The following is a 21,539-nucleotide window of genomic DNA, read 5'->3' on the forward strand; positions in this document are numbered from 1 at the left end:
ATGTGCTTATTCCCATCCAGAGGTGATGGATCCATCACATATTTCCACAAAGAAAGGTGGCAGCAAAAAAAATGGATGGTATGTGATTGCATAGTGGGGCTTTGCAAAAAGCTGGATGTGTGTTGATGCAGGGAGGGTGGCTGGATTGTGGGGAGGGGTCCTGGAAAAAAGGTGGAAGTAGGACGGGTTCAGGGAGTTGAGCTTGAAATAAAGGTGGATGTTGTATATGTGTTGGGGGGGGGGGGGGGTGGAGTGTGGGTGCAGGGAGAAATGACTGAAAAAAAAGTGGATGCAGTGTGTGGGAAGAAGGGGCCTCTAACAAATATGGATTGTGTGTGTGTGCAGGGGGGATCTGGATAAAAGTGGATGGACTGTCAGTGCAGGGATGAGTCTGGAAAAAATAGGTTAATGGGAGTGCGGGTATAGAGAGGGGAGCTGGAAAAGATATGGATAGTGTGTGTGTGTGCATGGAGGGGGTCTGGAAAAAAGATGGATGATTTGTGTGCGCAATGAGGGGGGAATGATAAAAGATGGATGATGTTTGTGTGCAGGGGGGCATGGAAAAAAGGTGGTATACTGCTATGGATTTACAGCCTGCTTCACTGACACAGACTACTCAATAATTACTGTGGATTCTTTTGGATTCGTATTAGGTAAATGAGACCTTTATTAGAGGTTGTAAAATCTACAATGATTAAGATATGTACAACGATTAAGCTGTATAACTGAAAAGAAACAATACCTATAATCATTCTATCTATAATTAAACAAAACCTATCTTTCCTTGTCATCAACAGCAGATGAATCCATTAACTGATGGGTTGTATCCCCCTACCAGCAGGTGGAGATAGAGAACACTGAAAGCACATGGTGTTCCTGGACGCCCAACCCCCTCTGCCTTCAGTATATCTCTATCTCCCAGCAGGTGTGAACGTCGCTTTTTCAGCTCCTGGATTTCTGCCTGGGGTGGTTCCTGTGCTTTGCCAGTAGAGCGGGGGGTGTTGTGCCTGGTGGTGCCCACTTTAAAGGCATACTTAGTTTTCCCTGCCTTACCCCATTCCCCTTCCTCCTGGAGTTCCTCTGTGGCTGCCTGCCTCTAACTTTCCTCACAGTAAAAAAAAAAAAAAAAAAAAAAAAAGAGAGTGAGTCTCGCTTTCTCAGCGTGGCGATTTCTGAGGCTTTCTCCTGAGCTCCTGGTTTGGTGCAGCTTGACCGAAGCTCGTTTGACTCGGTCTCCGAGGTGAGAGTGGTGGCCAGCTCCTCTGGGGAGGTTCCGGCTGACAGCGCTCTGTGCGGGTTAAGTTTTGGCGCGAAGGCGCCATTTGTTTTCTGTATTTGATGGCTGCTGAAGGGGTTAAGTGCTGCTCCCACTGAGGAAAACACAGATCAGCAGTGGGGCTTTGCAGCACATGGTGCCTAGATGCTAATGCTCGCACGAGCATGGCAGGCAGTGATTCTTCCCGCCCGACGGAGGTGGCAGCGGCCGCCATCTTGGAGGCGCCGCGTGACTTGACCCTCGCGGTTGCGGTGGGGTCTGAGTGCAGGGGGACGCCTCGTTTCGAGGTTTCTAAAGGAGCTATTGCCTCCGCTTCCCCCAATGTGGGGGCGGATGTACAGGGTGAGTTTTTCTCCTCTGAATTTGTGTTGCTGATGCTTAAGGCTTTTATGTTAAAAAGAGCACTGCCTGAGGCTCTTAACAATTCCTGTCGGACTGGGTTGCTTCCAGATAGCCCAGTGTCTGCTGGAGACTATTTCTTCCCCAGAGCTTTTGGCTGACACTAAGCATAGACGAGTGAATACCCCGTCTGAGGGGGACTGTTCACCCTGTTCTCCCCCGTGGTCTAGTTTTGGGGAGTCAGAGGGGTCTGGCAGGCCCTCACGGACTGATGATCCAGATGAGGGTGTCTGCTTGCCACAGGAGTTGGATGACCCTAAAGCGGTTCAGATTTTCCACCGCAACGAGCTGCCAGCTCTCATTTCTGATGCCTTACAGGCCCTTTGTATTGAAGATCCTGACGAGTGCGCTGCCTCTTCTATTAATCCTAGGATGGCTAGTACTAAGAAGCTTTCTCGGGCTTTTCCCGTGCATGCTTCCATCCAAGAGCTTATTTCAGTTCAATGGTCTGACCCTGATGGTCCCTTGAAGGTGGCCAGGGCTATGTGTCACCTTTACCATTTGAGTGAAAGTCAGTTGGCCCTCTTTGGGATGCCTAGAGTGGATGCTTTAGTCATGGCTGTGACTAAAAAGACTACTCTCCCGGTGGAGGGAGGGGTCGCTTTGAAAGATATGCAGGACCGGCGGCTAGAATCCACACTGAAGCAGTCCTTTGAAATCTTGGGCCTTTCTTTACGGGAGGCTATTTGCAGTTCCTATGCAGCCCAGGCCTGCCTTTCCTGGTTGCAGCAGGCAGTTGAGCAGCCCGCCGATGGAGCGGGTTCCCTCGCTGAGGTCGGCCTGCGTATGGAGTCTGCCCTGTCTTTTTTGGCTGATGCCCTTTATGATCTGGTTAGAGCTTCGGCTAAGCAGATGTCTGTGGTGGTTGCTGCCTGCCGCCTTCTTTGGCTTTGGCATTGGGCGGCTGATATAGCCTCTAAACAAAGGCTGGTGGGGTTACCCTTTCAGGGCCTTCTTTTATTTGGGGAGGATTTGGAGAAGATTGTTAAGGACCTAGGGGACTCTTAAGTCCCAACGGTTGCCTGAGGATAGGCCGAGGCCTTTTCCCAAAAGTCCTTCTTTTCCCTCCTCTTCCAGGCCACGTTTTCGCGAAGCTCGTAGGTATGGCCGGGGGCGCTCTGTGGGGTTTAGTCAACGTACCCGTTTCCAGCAGAGGAACTCCTTTCTTTTGGACAAATGCGCGACGGTGTCCGAGCAACGTCCAGGAGTTCAGGGGCAGCCTCCACAATGATGGGGTGCCAGTCCACTTGTCGGTTCCCGCAGTAGGGGGTCGTCTCTCCCTCTTTCTCGAGGAGTGGACCAAGATTACTTCGGATCAGTGGGTCCTGGACCTGATCAGAGAAGGTTACCGACTAGAATTTGCTGGCCCAGTGGGAGATGCATTTTTGGAGTCCCGATGCGGAACTGCCGTCAAGCGGGCGGTGGTAAACGAGACCTTGCAGGTGTTGCTGAAGCTCGGAGCGGTTGTCCGGTTCCTCCCGCCGAACACGGCTGCGGTCGCTACTCCATCTATTTTGTGGTGCCTCGAAAAGGCAGGTCGTTCAGACCTATCCTCAACTTACGTAGAGTCAACGAGGCCTTAGGAGTGCGACACTTCCGCATGGAAACCCTGCGCTCCGTCACTGCGGCAGTACAGCCAGGAAAGTTTCTCACATCTCTGGACCTCAAGTAAGTGTACTTGCATATTCCCATCTGGCCGCCGCATCAGCTTTTTCTCCGGTTTTGGTATTGAATCAACATTTCCAGTTTTGCACCTTTCCTTTCGGCCTCACAACTGCCCCTCGGACTTTTTCCAAGGTGATGGTAGTGGTGTCTGCCTTTCTCAGGCGAGAGGGTATCAGAGTTCACCCTTATCTCGACGACTGGCTCATCAGAGCGGATTCGGCAGACGAAAGTTGACTTGCCACAGCCAGAGTTGTTACAGTTCTTCAGACTGTGGGCTGGGTAGTCAATATGCCCAAATGTCACCTGACCCCCTCTCAGTCTCTCGAGTATTTGGGGGTCCAGTTCGACATGGCTTCGGGGTTCGTTTTTCTTCCCAACATCAGGCATCTCAAGCTTCAGAATCAGGTCCGCCTGCTCCTGTGGATGCTTCGCCCTCGAGCTTTGGACTTCGTTCAGCTCCTGGGATCGATGAAGGCCACCATAGAGGTGGTTCCCTGGGCGAGGCCGCTGCAGCTTGCTCTGCTTCAGCAATGGTCTCCGATTTCCCAGGAATACCAGTGCAGACTAAGGTGGCTTCCTGCGGCCCAGCGCAGTATGGATTGGTGGCTTTCCAACATCATGGTGCGGCAGGGGATGCCACTGGCTCATCCTTTTTAGTGTCTGGTGATAACGGATGCCAGCCTTTCAGGCTGGGGAGCTCATTGCCGGGGACGCTATGCTCAGGGTCTGTGGTCCACCGCGGAAGCGGGATGGTCCATCAATTGCTTGGAACTGAGAGCGATTTTCCAGGCTCTTCTGGCCTTCCACGGGACGCTGAAGGGTACATAAGTACAGAAGTATTGCCATACTGGGAAAGACCAAAGGTCCATCGAGCCCAGCATCATGTTTCCAACAGTGGCCAATCCAGGTCACAAATACCCAGCAAGATCCCAAAAATGTACAAAACATTTTATACTGCTTATCCCAGAAATAGTGGATTTTCCCTAAGTCTATTTAATAACGGTCTATGGACTTTCCTTTAGGAAGCCGTCCAAACCTTTTTTTAAACTCCGCTAAGTTAACCGCCTTTACCACATTCTCTGGCAACGAATTCCAGAGTTTAATTACACGTTGAGTGAAGAAAAATTTTCTCCGATTCATTTTAAATTTACTACATTGTAGCGTCATCACATGCCCCCTAGTCCTAGTATTTTTGGAAAGCGTAAACAGACACTTCACATCTTCAACTCCACTTATTATTTTATAGACCTCTGTCATATCTCCTCTCAGCCGCATTTTCTCCAAGCTGAAGAGCCCTAGCCGCTTTAGCCTTTCCTCATAGGGAAATCGTCCCATCCCCTTTATCATTTTCATAGCCCTTCTCTGCACCTTTTCTATTTCCACTATATCTTTTTTGAGATGCAGCGACCAGAATTGAACACAATATTCGAGGTGCGGACGCACCATGCAGCGATACAAAGGCATTATAACATCCTCATTTTTGTTTTCCATTCCTTTCCTAATAATACCTAACATTCTATTTGCTTTCTTAGCCGCAGCAGCACACTGAGCAGAAGGTTTCAACGTATCAACAACGACAATACCTAGATCCCTTTCTTGGTCCGTGACTCCTAACTTGGGTCTTCCTGTCAGTTCTGTCGGACACTACGACAGCAGTGGCCTACATCAATTGTCAGGGCGGCACTCAATGCAGGGCCCTCACTGCGGAGGCATCTCAGATCTGCGATTGGGCCAAGCGCCACCTAGAGCTGCTGTCCGCAACTCACATAGCCGGTCAGAGCAACGTACAAGCCGATTTCCTCAGCAGACATCAAATCGACCCTGCAGAATGGGAACTGGTAGAAGAAGTTTTTCTTCAGATTTGTGCCAAATGGGGGTCTCCAGGCTTGGACCTCATGGGATGAAGCGTAAACGCCAAAGTCCCTCGCTTTTTCAGCAGAAGGGAGAGATCCTCGCTCGGCGAGGTTGGATGCTGTTGCTCAACCTTGGCCCTCAGGCCTCCTGTATGTGTTCCGTCCTTGGCCCTTGATAGTTCAAGTACTACTTTGGATTCGCCTGCACCGAGGATTGGTGATTCTCATCACCCCGGATTGGCCGAGGCGTCCGTGGTATGCGGATCGCTGGCGGCTGCTGGTGGACGCGCCTCTTCCTTTGCCGCGGGTACCGAATTTGTTAGTTCAGGGTCCGGTGACTGTGGAAGATCCTTGCCACTTTGGTCTTACGGCCTGGCTCTTGAGAGGGTGCAATTGAGGGACAAGGGCTATTCTAATAAGGTTATTGCCACGCTCTTGCAGGCTCGCACGCGGTCTACCTCTGCGACTTATGCTCGGATCTGATGCACCTTTTGAGGCATGGTGTACTCCAAGGTCTATCTCGCCGACTCTGGCGACAATCTCGCTTTTGCTGGACTTTGTGCAGGATGGGCTACAAAAGGGCCTGGCCTACAATTCCCTTTGAGTTCAAGTGGCAGCGTTGGCCTGTTTCCAGGGGGAAGTCTCCGGCTTGTCCTTTGCTGCTCATCCGGATATTGTCCGATTTCTCAGAGGGGCGCTACGTCTCGGTCCTCCTTTGTGGTTGCCTTGTTCGGCTTGGAACCTGGGGCTCGTGTTGAAGGCGCTCCAGCGATCTCCGTTTGAGCCTCTTAAACTAGCTTCTGAGAAGGATGTGACTCTCAAGACAGTTTTTTTAGTGGCAATGACGTCAGCAAGAAGAGTGTCTGAGCTTCAGTCTCTTTCCTGTCAGGATCCTTTTCTACAGTTCTCGGAAACCGGGGTAACTGTTCGTACAGTGCCTTCCTTTCTGCCTAAGGTGGTTTCAGCTTTTCACCTCAACCAGCCCATTTTTCTTCCTTCCTTCTGTAAGGAGGAGTTTCTGGACTCCTTTGGGCAATTGCGCCTTTTGGATGCCCGCAGGGCTCTGTGGCAGTATCTGCAGATGTCAAATGAGTTTAGGAATTCTGATCATTTATTTGTTCTGTTGGCAGGTCCCCGACGGGAGTTTCCGGCGTCTAAGGCCACTATAGCCTGCTGGCTTAAGGAACTCATTTTTTCGGCTTATCTGCTTACAGGGCAGATGCCGCCTGAAGCGTTTAAAGCTCACTCTATGAGGGCAATGTCCTCTTCTTGAACTGAAACGGGTGTCTTTTCAGGAGATCTGTCGCGCGGCTACCTGGGCTTCTCAGCTCTCTTTTGTGCGGCATTACAGGCTGGATGTGGCAGCGCGGCAGGATGCGCATTTTGGAGCGCAAGTGCTTGCTTACGGAGTTGCCTGTTCCCACCCTACTTATGGAGTGCTTTGGTTTATCCCATCAGTTAATGGATTCATCTGCTGTTGATGACAAGGAAGGGAAAATTAGGTTCTTACCTTGATAATTTGGGAGTGGGGTGGTGGACTGTGGTCCTGGGGAACTGAGGAACTGAGTTTGATTCCCACTTCAGGCACAGGCAGCTCCTTGTGACTCTGGGCAAGTCACTTAACCCTCCATTGCCCCAGGTACAAATAAGTACCTGTATAAAATATGTAAGCCGCATTGAGCCTGCCATGAATGGGAAAGCGTGGGGTACAAATGAAACAAAAAAATAAAAAGTAATTTTCTTTCCTTTAGTCACAGCAGATGAATCCATGATCCCTCCCTGTCTGACTTTAGTTTTTGTACAGTTGTTGCATACAGACATTGTGCCTCATGAGGAGTACTTGAAGACAAGCTATCAGAGTTTCTACATGCTGTTTTTATTGTAGGAGGTTGATAACGTCCTTCCTTTGTTTGGTTATTGCTCCGGTTCAGGGGCGTTTGTTCTCTGTGAGGAAAGTTTATGTTATTTTGCCTTTCTTATTCACTCTGCTTTGGAAATTTCATATACTGAAGGCAGAGGGGGCTGGCCGTCCAGGAACACCATGTGCTTTCAGTGTTCTCTACCTCCACCTGCTGGTAGGCGGATATAACCCATCAGTTAATGGAGTCACCTGCTGTAACTAAAGGAAAGAAAATTATCAAGGTAAGAACCTAATTTTCCCATAAACAATCATTACATCACTGGTCTCTACATCTAAGCAATGCTAAGAGTTCCTAGACCAGGAAAAGAAGCAATAATATACACTATACATACATCATATTTGTACATACATCACTGGTCCTTGCATCATCCAGGCTCTTATCAGCTGGGAGGCCCTGTTCACAGCAAAAGCCAGGAGCTTCTTTGACCAGGAGTCTGGTTCTACGCAGTGCATCCACCCATAGATGGGCTTCCCACTTCACTGCCAGAGGCCCCCCTTTTTTATTAGGTTTAGAACTCATGTTCAGAGCTAAGGAAAATTACAGAATGCTTGAGAGTTTCTCTGTTTAGGTAAACAAGCCATACTGTGGGAAGGTGGTCACATGTTTCCTAGTCCAGGTGGCTAGTCTGAACTCGAAAACAGGCCCCATCTTTCCCTTCACATAAATTAATTGTGTCTTATCTTCTAACTTATTTTCACACAATCAATCATTTTAAACAGAATTACTTCTAATCCAAAATACAAACCCCAAGTACACTGGTCGGTTAAGGCAGAGTTGAAAAACAATCTTTAAAATTAACTTCCACTACAGGTGGATACATTGTGGGGGTCTGTAAAAGGTGTATGGAGTGTTGGGGGGTAACTGGCAAAGATGTATATGGTGTGTGTGCGCGCGCGTGCCAGGGATATGGGGTGGAGGTCTGCATGATGTGCATGGGAAACTGTGGTTGGAGGTAGGGGTGTTTTTCAGGCTTGTGTGAGATGCCAGCCATTATAAAGGGAAATTCTGCACTAGAAAATTACAAATTAAGGGCCTCATAATAAACCATGCTAGCAAATCCGGCGCTGCAAATGTGATGCAGCCCATTCAGATTGAATGGGCTTCTTTCCATTTGCCATACCGGGAATCATTAGCATGGTATAGTAGAAGGTAAGTGCATACATTTGCTTTGTTTTTCTGGCACAGGATTCCCCCTAGCGTGACACATTTAGCTCTCATAGTTAGATGTTATTCCCCTTGGTACACATAAGAACTTTTTTTCAAAGTACTTGGATACACCTAACAGTTTTTTTTTTTAAACAAAACATTGTACCCAAAATATGTTTAAAGCTAAATGCTGTATACATCTTTGTGAACCTACAAGGCAATGGAAAGGTATTTATTCTCCTTCTCCTAATGTTGGAAAACCCAAGTTATATGTATAAAGTTGTGGATTATCAAATAATTTGTAGACGTATTGCTGCTGTGGAATATACAATTTGTTCCTTTTTTGACACACCACTTCCCCCTGCAATATTGTGGACCATTATCACCCCTTTAAGTAAACATAGATAGTGGTTAGGTCTAGGTAGAGTGCTGTGGTTTGTCGCCTGCTGATTCACAGGTTTGCCCCCCCCCCCCCCCCCCCACATAGGTTTCCTGTCTCCTGTTAAAATATAAAGATAATCTCTAAATTCTATCTGGTGTGTTCTTACACTGCTTGGATCTTGGAGACTATCCTTGGTTTCAGAGATTTCCTAACAGCAAGCTGTTTTGCCTTGCTGCCTGTTTGATCAGTTTTTACCCCATATAGAGATAGTGGTACACATACAGTGTCTGCCACTTTTTCCACCATTATCCTATGGGTGTTTGGAGAGGAAGGTGGTAAGTACATTGCCAGGGTTGCCTTTTTTGATAGAAGCTGTTGCAGCTTTGAGCCATTTTTCATTAACATCAACACTGTGCACTTCCTGACAGTTCTCAGGTCAACAAAAAGTAAGATTTTACTCTGCATGCATTCCCTCTGCCATTCTCAGTGTGTATTTCCTAGTAAAAAAGGTGCCGGTACTCAAATGCTAGGCCACTCTTCAGGGGTGGGGTAATCACTGAGGGACCCATCCCACAATAGCCAAGCCCCCTGCAACCGGTCACAGAATTTATGACAAGGAGGCATATTTTCAAAGCACTTAGCCTCCCAAAGTTCCATAGAAACCTATGGAACTTAGCCTCCCAAAGTGCTTTGAAAATATGCCTCAAGGCAGAATTGGTGTGTAGAGCCTCAGCTCTTTCATTAAAACTTGGGGTCCATGGGTCAATTTTAGCAGACAACAGAAAAGGTGCTGGTACTCAGTACCCCCAAGTACCCCCTCAAAAAAAGCCCTGGCCATTCTACAGACTGAACTTTTACTGTTTTGTCGTGTAGGCTCAAATTTAGAAAGTATGAAGGAGAAGGGGTGCAGGAGGAGTAAAGTCTTGTGGGGAGACTAGGTAATCAACAGAGCTTCCAATCTTTAATCGCCATATTGAATGCACAGAATCCAGGATCCACTGTTTACCCTGTCCCGGGAGGTCTGGGTAAATGGCGTATCCTTTTCATTCAGTCTTATGATTGAGGATTAAAAGGTCCCCCATTTACCCAGTCCCCTTGAAAAGCCACCCTGGGAAAATAATAGATGCCAGGGTGATAATTGTAGCTACGATTTTCAGGCTATTTTTGTGCATTCAAGAAGCAACTTTAGGAAACAAAATATACCATTATCGTCAAACAGTGGCTAGTAAGCCATTAATAATCAGTTATTTTTACAATATTTCACATATGCATCGCCAGGAACTGATATGGAGATACAACATTAAGATGCAGTTATATAGCTAAACATATTGCTCCGTGCTATGTAGTTTACATTTATAGCAAATTAAGGATGGATGTTTCTCAAATCAAATCTTGTATACCGCTAAAATCCCCTCAGTGCGGTTTACATCCTGAGTGAAAGATCACAGAGAGCGTTAGAGTATACAAAAGAGATAAAGGTACATCATGTAATAGTCTTAGAGATGGTTAAGGGATACAAAAGTAGTAATGATATGTTATATAACAGATTTTGGAAAGAGAAATTAACCTCTTCTGGAAGCTAAGATAGCTACTTTCTGACCTAATAGCAGTAGGTAAAGAATTCTATAATAAGACTCCTAATACAGGGAAGAGAGAGCCAAAAAGTCTTCCGGGGGGGGGGGGGGGGGGGGGGGGGGGGGGGGGAGTGACATCACCAAGCAGTATGGCTGCTTGAACAGCAAGCTCCCGCTCTCTCACGGTGTTTTTTGACGTTTCCCCAGCATCCAGTGACATCTATTTCTTAGATCGGCGGAATATTGATCAGTGGCTGAGGCGTTGTTTTGCAGTGAGTCTGCGATCAGATTCGGTGGATTTATCCCAGTACGCCGTTGCAAGCTGGCTGACCGCAAGTCACGTGGTAGGCCGGGAGCCAGCGGCTACATGTGACTTAGAGCACTCTGGAGGATCGTCGCCCCAGGATATGTTTGCATCGGGTAATGGCTGCTTGGTGACTGAGGTGGTGCCTTTTTTCCGAACTAAAAGACTGGCTTCAAGAAATCAGAGCTGACCTTAAGGCTGTCCATTCAGACCTTGCAACATTGTGAGCAGACCTGCGCAGGGAGATCTGCGATCTGGCTAATTGGCTGGAGGAGGTGGAGAACCGACTAGATGAGCAATCAGAGGCGGTAGGCTCATTTGACTGGCAAGTTGCAGACATCCACCTTGGCCAATAACAGCTGGCAGATAAGATAGAAGATTTGGAAAACTGCAGCCGTCAATTAAACCTGCGTTTTCCGGGGTCTTCCTGAAACCCCGGCATATACAGACTGTGAATCTGTGGTTCAACGGCTAGTCAGTTCCTTACTGTCAGGCACCGGGTCACAAATGGATCCTAGTGCTGTTCTACTTGAGCGGTCCCGCAGGACTTTGGGTCCAACACAGAATAATCTTTCTAAGGATATCATTGCTTGTTTCCAACATTTTAAGCTCAAGGAACGAGTTTTAAAAGCGGCCCACCAAGCCAACAACTTTCAGTGGGATTCATACAATATAGAAATCTATCAAGATTTGGCCTCAGTTATGCTCAAATGTCGGGCTGACCTGAAACCTATCACGTTGAAGCTCCATGCGCTGGACATTCGCTGCCGGTGTAGTCATCCTTTTCCCTTCGTCTTTTACAAAGATGGACATGTGCACCAAGTTAAATCTCTGTCTGAGGCCCGTGAGGTTCTCTCAGAAGGGGGCCCAATGTCGGTGACACCAGCTTCAAGTTCTGCTCGACACGCTCCAAGCTTGAATTCTCACCCTAAATGGCAATGAGTGACAAAGGGACATGGACGCCTGCAGCGCCAGCAGTCTGCTGGTGTCGCGTTCCTTACCTGCGGTACACTCCTCGCGGCTGAGCCGCGCTCCTGCTCCACCACTATAGGGAGAGCGTTGGCCATTCTGGCTAGGCCGACGCTCCAACTCCCTCATCGCACCGGACTTGCCGCTAGCCGTCTTCGCGGCGCCGGCATCCCGCCCGTGATCCGCTGCTGCTGGGGAACGCTGGCCATTTTGGGAGTGCTGGCGCCCCAGGGAAACTGCTCCTCCGGGCGCGAAACCTGGGAACTTGGGCCACGCCTCCGGTGCTGGATTGGCCACTCGCGGCTTGCTGCCCCCTCCATTGGCTGGCCAATCCGGGCTTCCTTGCCTGCCCGGCCAGCCTCTGATCGCTCTGCCCCTTGCCAGCTGATATCTGTCTCCTTGATGGCAGGGGCTATATAAGCGGCGCAGTCTCCCACCAGCCTTGCTTTGGCTTCTACTTTGGTAGATCTGCCTGTGCGTCTGAGTGTCTTCGTCTGCTGCTGCTTGCTACCTGACCTGACCTGACCTCTGCTTGGAACCCGACTACTCTCTGCCTGCTGCCTGACCTCTGCTTGGAACCCGACTACTCCCTGCCTGCTGCCTGACCTGACCTCTGCTTGGAACCCGACCACTCTCTCTGCCTGCTGCCTGACCTGACCTCTGCTTGGAACCCGACTTCCTGCTGCCTGACCTGACCTCTGCTTGGAACCCGACTACTCTCTGCTTGCTGCCTGACCGGATCTCTGCTGGTATCCCAACAACTCTCTGCTCACCACCTGATCTGACCTTTGCGAGTATCCTGCCTACACTCTGCGTGCCGCCTGACCCGACCCCTTCTGGTAGCCTGACTACTCTCTGCCTGTTGCCAGACCCGATCTGACCCTTGCTTGTTCCTGTTGATCCTACGCTTGCTACTCAACCGGACTACTACTTGATCCTGACTCCCCATTGCTGGTTCTTGACCAACACTAGCTTCTGTCTGAGTCCAGCCTTCCCTTGCCTACTATCTGCAGCCGTCTGACCCCTGTGGTACCTGAAAGTCCTGCGGGCCACCTGCATCTGGGGGGCTCAACCCTCGGGGAATGGTGGTCCTCCCAGGTGAAGCCTTGGGGTTTGCTCGGCTGCCTGATAGGGCACAGACTAAGACCTCATCTGTGCTCCGTCTGGTCACAAGGACTCATGTACACGACAGGTGGTCAGCTTACTTGATTTGCTTACTTGAGCCCTTCTGCTTTTGTTAGAAGCTATGCAGTGCTTGGATGTTTATGGGGAACTATAGATTCTGTAACCCTGTTCCCTGTTTGTGATAAGGGGTGAGTTGTCTAGGTTCTTCTGATATGTTGTTAGTTTATTCACTGGTTGTTGGGGATTCTCAGTTTAATGTTATTTTGCGGTGTGTGCTGTGGGTGGGGGTTTGGGACACACTTCCTTGGTTTGACACCTCATCCTTTACAGGTGGGGGTCTCAGATTTATGAGGGGGGAGGGGAGGGAGGGGAAAATTATGGAAACTCCACTATATAGGTTGGGGGAGGATGTCAGAGGGGGAAGATGAGGGGAAGACTGAACATAAGGTTACCTCTGATGTATTTTTCTTCAATTTTTGCCTAAATGTCTGATATATCAGTAGCGCTCCTGAACGTCAGGGGGTTGCATATTCCCATGAAGTGGCAGCTCCTTTTTTGGAAGTTGCTTTGACTTAAGATGGATATTGCCCTGGTTCAGGAGATGCATTTAAAACCAATACATGAACATTTATGTCATTATCGTAAATATCCTCTCCTCTGTTTTGCTTCTAACTGTGATAACACTAAGACTCGGGGGGGGGGGGGGGGGGGGGGGAGGGTCCTGGTAGCTTTTAATGACTCAAGACCCTGGCAAATTGTGAAGACAGTTAGGGATAAAAGAGGACATCTTTTTCCTTTTGATTTCTCTTTAGGGGGTCAGAAGTATACTCTAGTAAACATATATGGCCCTAATGCAGACCATAGGGAATTCTTGAATCATTTAGATCAGTTACTTTTGAAGCACAGGGAGGGTTCACTATTATTGGGGAGAGATTTTACCCTTACTTTGAACTCGCAGCTAGATAACTCTGCAGCTATAATACAATATGCGCATTGTGATCGTGAGCTGTTACATACATTTCTTGCACAATGGCAGCTGACAGACCTTTGGCGGCAAGCCAATCCTGTCCATTGAGATTATACATACTTTTCTTCTGTTCATAATTCCTTCTCTCAAATTGATATTTGTCTAGGCGATGCCTCAATTCTTCGTCTTGTTCGCTATCACCATATCCTCCCTCGCACACGGTCGGATCATACCCCGGTCCTGTTATAGCTACATCCCCCTTTGACATTGAGAACTCCTGTGCACTGGCATTTGGATGACGCATTGTTATATATGACCAGTGTCTCACAGCTCGAACACCAGATTAAAGATTATATCCAGTTGAGTGATAATGGGGAGGTATTTTGTGGAAAGGCTTCAAAGCCGTTAGGCGCGATCATTTCATTGCATTGTGGGCCCATGTGCAAAAGGAATGATATTTTGCAGAGGATCAAATACGGAAACAATTGGCAGGGGTGGAATACCTAATCTGCCAACGGTCCTCTCAAACCCCACCCCATCTATTAGATCACACGCATAAACTCCGACAGGAGATATGAGTTGCAGCTGGCTGATATCTCTGAACAGCTTCAGTGGGTTCGTCAGCTGCACTTTGAGTTTGACAATAAGGGTAGTTGACTTTTAGCCCATAAGCTGAAGCAACAAGCTGGTCAAGCATGTGTCTCTAGCCTTAGAGACGATAATGGCACAGTGCATTCTGATCCTGTCAAGCTACAATCTTTGTTCTGGCAGTTCTGTGAAACACTCTTTACTCTATCCTTCTGGGGACTGTATTTCTGCCTACTTAGACCAGGTTGCTTTACCCAGATTATCAGAGGGAGCCCAGCAAATGCTTTCTAGGCTCATAGAAATAGATAAGATTCATGAGTTGATCCGTGCACTCCCCCCTAATAAAGCTCCAGGCCACGATGGATTTACCAATAAATTCTGTAAGATCTTTGGTAGGCTTTTGGCCCTGCTACTCCTGCGGGTGTTTAATTCTTTCAGTGAGGGTCAACTGCTCCCAGGGACATGGAACTTAGCTGCTCTAATGGTTTTGCCTAAACCTGGTAAGGATCCTCAATTATGTAGTTCTTATTGACCTATCTCCCTTTTGGGGGTTGATTATAAAATCTTTACCAAGATTTTAGCCTCTCGTTTGTAGCATTACCTTCCATTCTTGATCCACGAGGACCAAGATGGTTTTATTCATGGGTGCCAAACCTATGATAATATATGTAGAACTCTTCACCTTTTACATTGGGCTCAGGCTACTGGGACCCCTTCATGCCTATTATCACTTGATGCTGAAAAGGCATTTGATAGGGTGCATTGGCCGTTCTTGTTTGCTGTTCTGGATAAGGTGGGTATCACAGGTCGATTTTCTCATTAGTTTCACCTCATATATATGGCTCCCTGCACTTCTGTTTGGGTTAATTGCCAGTGCTCTCCTTCTTTTTCCTTGTTTCAGGGTACGCGACAGGGCTGCACCCTTTCTTCCCTCCTCTTTGCATTGGCTAACAAAACTTTGGCTGCCTGTATCTGTGCACACCCGGATATTAAAGGCTTGCGACATGGGGAGGTTGAGTCTCAGGTTCTCCTTTTTGCTGACAATATACTTTTAACCCTAACAGATCTGAATGTTTCGTTACCAGCAGTGTCCTCCATTTTGCAAGAGTATGGCCAGAACTTGGGTTTCAAGATCAATATAATCAAGTCGGAGGCTTTGAATATCAATATCCCTGACCAACAGGTGGCCATGTTGCAATCTCATTTTCCATTTCGCTGGGAGCCGCTATATATTCATTATTTGAGGGTCAACCTGACACGACATCTAGAAAGATTTTTACGAGGTTAAATTCTCTGCTAAGGTTCGTGAGCTGTTCTTGGAATTGGACTGCTAGGAGGGCTTGATGCTGTCCTGGATTGGGCGTAGTAATGCAGTCAAAAAGATCTTGCTCCCCAAAATACTCTATTTATTTATGGCACTTCCTATTTCTTTACCGGAAAATTTTTTTTTTTTCTTGGGGGGGGGGGGGGGTTATACCACAGGGTTTTTTCATTCATTTGGAAGACAAGGCTACCCTGGGTGCGTCGAGAGGTAATGTATCAATTGCATGAACAGGGAGGATTGGGAGTTCCTTCTCTTTTTGCATACTGTCAAGTGGCACATTTTAGAATTTTAGCTCAGGGCACGGGTAAGGTATGGATATCCCTTGAACAAACCTGGCTAGATCCTTATCCATTGAGAGCAATACCCTGGCTGCCCACTTGGCTTTTGAAGGAGGTTATCCAGGGAGCCCCCGCCCTTGCTTCAGTGGCCTCTCTCCACATGGAGTAGGATTCATGAAAATATTTTTCCATTCATACTTATTTTTTGCATATGTTTATTCGTTTTGCCCCACAATTTGTTCCAGGGACATTGAACTCTTGCTATCGCTCCTGGGAGGGGATAGGGCTTATGTGAGCTTGGACAAGTGTCATGATTGTGGCCGTGACCTCTCCCAGACTTACATTATTTCTGGTGGTCAGCTTCTTAGCTGGCTTCTGTTTCTTCTGTCTGTCCTTTCTGAGCTGGCTCTGTCTCTCTGTGCTGGCTGCTTCCAGCAGCATGACTCTAATTGCTTCACTATACTGCACCTGTGTGTGTTGCCTGATAGAGGGTTAGCTCTGTCTCTCTGTGCTGACTGCTTTCAGCAGCATGACTCTAATTGCTTCACTATACTGCAGCTGTGTGGGTTAAGCCTCTCTGGGTTTCAGTGTGCTGGCTGCCTGTGTCTGGTAGTTGTGACATCATCAGGCAGGGTCTTGATAAGGAAGTGGTGTTCTTCCCTTCAGGGCCTTTGCAACGTTTGCGTTTGCTATAGGTCCAGGTCAGTGTTGGTGCAGTGTGCACTTTTGACTTATGTGTCTAGCTTCCCTGCTTTTTCCTTGTGGTTCCCCTGCTTTCCCTTTTGGTGCTGTTAGAAGCACTTCTGCTAGTGGAGTGCTTAGGAGCACTCCTGGTAGCTTGGTGCTTAGGGGCACCTGTGTTAGTTTAGTGCTGTGGAGCACTGCTGTAGCTTGGTGCTTAGTAGCACCTGGATTAGTTTAGTGCCGTGGAGCCAGTGGTGTGCTGGAGCCGGCTCGCACCGGTTCGCAAGAGCCGCTTGTTAAATTTTGACAGCTCTTGCGAGCCGGTTGTTCTACAGGGCAAGCCGGCTCCATTGCACGAGGTAAGCATGGCAGGAGGGCGCCATGCTTACCTCCCCTCCCGCTCCCATCCATGTCTAGTGATGTCCTTCGCCCCCCCCCCCCATCCTCCCCTGGCGCTCCCATCCGTCAGTTTCAATTACCTGCCTCGAAGCTCCGCATTATTTAAGGCCTGCCTGCTGCCCGTCTCCAGCTGCCTTCCCTACTTGCTTCTCAGGCGTTCGGTTCGCGCCCTTAGTCCCGCCTTCTGACGTCATTCTGACGTCATTTCCTTTTCCCGTGGCGGGACTAAGGGCACGAACCAAACTCCTGAGAAGCAAGCAGGGAAGGCAGCTGGAGTGGAGACGGGCAGCAGGCAGGCCTTAAATAATGCGGCGCTTCGAGGCACGGAGGCAGGTAATTGAAACTGCCGGATGGGAGCAGCAGGGGAGGATGGGGGGGCGAAGGACATCGCTACACATGGATGGGAGCGGGAGGGAGGAGAATTGCTGGGGAGGGTGGGGGGCGAAGGACATCGCTAGACCTGGATGGGAGCGGGAGGGCAGGGGAGGGAGGAGAACTGCTGGGCATGGATGGGCAGAGGGGGGCAGGGGAGAGAATTGCTGGGCATGGATGGGCAGAGGGAGGCAGGAGAGAGAACTGCTGGGCATGGATGGGCAGAGGGGGGCAGGGGAGAGAATTGCTGGGCATGGATGGGCAGAGGGAGGCAGGGGAGAGAATTGCTGGGCATGGATGGGCAGGGGAGAGAATTGCTGGGCAGAGTGGGGGCAGGGGAGAGAACTGCTGGGCATGGATGGGCAGAGGGGAGCAGGGGAGAGAATTGCTGGGCATGGATTGGCAGAGTGGGCAGGGGAGAGAAGAGAATTGCTGGGTATGGATGGATAGAGAGGGGCAGGGGAGAGGAGAGTTTCAGGACATGGATGGTGGGGAGAGCAAGAGAAATTCTGGACATGGATGGAGGGGAGGGAAGGGAGAGAGAAGAAATGCTGGACATTGAGGGAAGATAGAGGAAGGAGATTAGATGAGGGAAAAGGAAGTGAGGAGAGAAACTGCACATGGATGGAGAAAATAGGAAGAAGCTGGATCCACTGTACAGTCAAGTATGCGGAGGACCAGAAATGAAGAAGAAAGGAGGAAAGAAAAGAAATAAATGGAAAGGAAGCCCTGGAAACGGAGTCAAGGGAACAGATAGAGAGCAGCAGAATCAGATACTGGACCAGCATGATCAGAGAAACAAAGTCACCAGACAACAAAGGTAGAAAAAAATAATTTTATTTTCATTATAGTGTTTGCATATGTTCACTTTGAGAATCAGGTGCTGAACGTTAAAAGTTTATATTTATTTACTTATTTATGGCATTTTATCCCATATTAAACATGAATTAGATTGGAACCTGGGATCATTTAATTTTTTTTTCCTGGAGAGAGTAATGTGTTGGCCGCGCCCCCCCCCCCCCCCCCCCCCGGGGTATAGCCAGCTCTGCAATTTTTTTTTTTGGGGGGGGGGAGCGCAGAGGTGGGTGGGGGGCGCAGTGGTGGACGGGGGGGAGGCGCAGAGGTGGATGGGGGGCGCCGAGGTGGACCGGGGAGAGAGCCTGTTGTTAAAAATTTACCAGCACACCACTGCGTGGAGTACAGCTGTAGCTTGGTGCTTAGTAGCACCTGTGTTAGTTTAGTGCTGTGGAGCACTGCTATAGCTTGGTGCTTAGGGGCACCTTTATTAGTTTTTGTGTTTAGCTTCCCTGCTTTCTCCTTGTGACTTCTCTGCTTTCCCTTTTAGTGCTTAGTAGCACTTCTGTTTGTGTAGTGCTTAGGAGCACTGCTGTTTGTGTAGTGCTTAGGAGCACTGCTGTTGATTTACTGTTAGGAGCATTCCTGTTTCAAGCTTGTTCTAGTATCCTGGTCCCTGTGTTATCCTGTATCCGATCTGCCAGCCGCTCGAACTCAGGAGCTCAACTCCTGGGGGGTCAGTGGCTAAGTGCAGGTGAAGCTGTGCGGATCAGTCCGGTGTACTCTAGTCCAGTGTGTTCCGGGCCTGTGTGCTCCAGTCCGGTGTGTTCCAGTCCAGTACGGACCAGTCCGGTGTACTCCAGGCCAGTGTGTTCCAGTCCTTGCCTGTGCCGGTGTGCTAGCCCAGTGTTGGTTGGTGGGTTTTGCCTGCTGCTGTCGCTCCTCGTCAGCAGCCTAAGGGCTCACGTTTGCTCCAGAGCCCGTCCCCGCAGGCTCTGAACCTGAGAACCTGACAACAAGTGTGGGAGGAGGGGAATTACTTTCTTTTGAAGATGTGCATGAGGAGTACGGTCTTCCTGCCTCCAGTTATTTTCAATATTGTCAGCTGCAAGATTTTATCTTGTGAAGGGGGAATTGAGCTTGGTAGAGACCCTTCTTGAGCGAGCGGTAGTCAGTGGAAGTGAAAAAGGGGGTGTGTTTCCAGATTATATAGGGCTCTGCTCTCATATCATAAGCCTATTATGTATTACCTGTTAAAGTGGGAGAAGGCACTGGGTGTATCTTATGAATATATACAGTGGGAGCGGGTGTTAAAATCTTTACTTAGTTATCCATTTCTAATATGTTAGTGGAAAATGGCTATAAAATACCCCCCCCCCCCCCCCACGCCTGGCCAAAATGTTTCCTTTGGGGTCAGCTCTGTGCTAGTGTAAATGTGGTCTAGAGGGGGTATGTTTCACATTTGGTGGGTTTGTCCTCATGCTCAAACATTTTGGACTACTGTTTTGAAATTTGTCTTAAGCTTAACCAAGGTTTCTTACCCCATGAAAATGGTTTATTGCCTTTTACACTTTAAACCCCAGGGAGTGAAATCGTCTATCCATTGTTAGGTCACACAAGTTTTTGTGGCCAGCAAGCTGGTCTTAGCAGCAGCATGTAAACAGTTCCCATCTTTAAATACAGTGCTAAATCAGCCACTCCGCCCCCGTAGGAACAGCTGACCAATCCGGCCCTGGGTATCGGCAGAGCCCCTCTGATTGGCTCTGTCCGATTTCCCAGGCGGGACCACCAACTTGGCCTCCCAATCCGGCGCCTCAGAGGCGGAGCTCCGGACCCTCCTGCCCAGGAGGGAGGAAGACAACCGGCCGGAACCCGACACCACGCCAAGGCCCACGGGCCGCTACCCCGCGCCGCGGAGGACGCTGGCTCCCGCCCCCCGCGGCGGAAGAGCAGGTAGGGGCGCGGGACGCGACAGGTGTATTTGTATTTTCTTTGTAGTTGCTTCCAAGCATTGAGTGTGGAGTTATCTTTCTTTTAGTTCCATGCTCGTTCTAACCTTCTGACTTGTGTTTTTAGTTTTTTCAGCTCTTCGTTGAACCATGATATTGAGTTCTTTTTGTGTGAGGTTCTGGTTTGGAGTGGCGCTATGTTGTCTAGTATGCTTCTGCATCTGTTGTCCCTTTCTTGGAGAAATTGGTTTGAGCCTGTCATTATAGTCCATCCATTGTTGTAGAATTGTTGCCAGAATGTTAACGGATCTATTTTGCTTCTCGTGGTATAGGTTGTTCATTTTTGTTTGTGGGGTGAATCTTTCATTCGCCATTGGAGGGAGAGGTTTGCTTTATAGTGGTCAGACCATGGTGTGGGTGTCCACTTTGTATCTGTTAGTACAAGATTTAAGTCAGGGGAGAATTTGTGTGTGATGATATCTAGTGTGTGTCCTTTAATATGGGTTGGCTGCGTATTTGGCGTATGAAAATCCCATAGTTGGAGGAATTCTTTGCATTCTTGGGCATTTATTGAATTAGGATCTTCAAGGTGCAGGTTAATATCTCCTACTATAAGAAGATTGGAGGTAGAGACACACGTGTTCGATAAAAAGTCTATAAAGTGTGTTTGGCAGTCCTGGTGGTCTATAGAGCAGGACTACATTTAGGTGTTCCTGCAGGGTTGGATGATCGATTCTAACTGATGCAATTTCAAGTTGGGGCAGAATGGATTTGGTTATGGTTGTAATGGTGAACTGGGATCTGTAGATTATGGCTATTCCTCCTCCTCTTTTTCCATTCCTTGTCCAGTGGGTAATTCTGTAACCTGGGGGGCCTAGATCTAGAATTATGGGGTCTTTAAGGGCATGAATCCAGGTTTCACTAATGAATAAGAGGTCAATATTTTCTGTTGTAATCCAGTCTGTTATTGTTGTTGTTTTGTTAACTACTGATCTGGCATTTACATAACCCAGTTGGATTGGTTGGTAGGGGTTGGTTTGGGACGAAGATATATTAATTTTTATTAGTTGTCTATCCTCTTGGTATTTGGGTTTGTTGTGTCCTTTCATCCCTTTCTGTTGGTTGTGTCCGTGTGTAGTTGATTTTCCTTTTAATTGGTTATTGTTCTTTTGGCCTGGTGTATTGTAGTTGAATTGTCTGTAGGGTTTGTGTGCTGTGGGTAGATTGTTGTTTGTGTGAGGGTAGATTAGGGGGAGAAATAGATTATTAAAAGTAGATTATTAGTGTTCATATTGGCGTTGGTTAGTATAGTACAGTATGAGCTAATTAAGAATAGTGGTCGACAGTGCAATGCGGTGTTGGCTGATGAATTTTACAGTCAGTAGTGTAATAGGTGCGTTGGGAGTGGTCAGTGGTCAGCAGTCATCGGTGTAAATTAGTATTGCAATTCAGAATGATTCAATACTACAATGCAGAATAATGCTGTAAGATGCAGAACAGGCATTAAAGGTATAGAGTCAGCAAAACAATTTAGTCTTTGGTTAGTCTCTGTTTTCACTCTCCTGCGT

The 21,539-nt window shown here is 48.3% G+C and overlaps 1 protein-coding gene across 3 annotated transcripts in view; it reads left to right on the forward strand.

The window, feature by feature from the left end:
* The window catches only part of SLC25A27 (solute carrier family 25 member 27), a 155,052-nt gene that overhangs the window by 9,684 nt on the left and 123,829 nt on the right, over window positions 1–21,539 (forward strand). Inside the window, exon 1 of one of the 3 annotated variants that reach the window (XM_030198781.1) lies at window positions 57–78. The exons of the other annotated variants lie outside the window; for them this stretch is intronic. Within the exon in view, the coding sequence (XP_030054641.1) occupies window positions 72–78 (7 nt within the window). The 5' untranslated portion in view covers window positions 57–71. Of the gene's footprint in view, window positions 1–56; window positions 79–21,539 lie in introns of those variants that run through there. 3 annotated transcript variants of the gene reach the window in all.

Source organism: Microcaecilia unicolor, chromosome 3 (genome assembly GCF_901765095.1).
Source record: "Microcaecilia unicolor chromosome 3, aMicUni1.1, whole genome shotgun sequence".
NCBI classification, from domain to species: domain Eukaryota; kingdom Metazoa; phylum Chordata; class Amphibia; order Gymnophiona; family Siphonopidae; genus Microcaecilia; species Microcaecilia unicolor.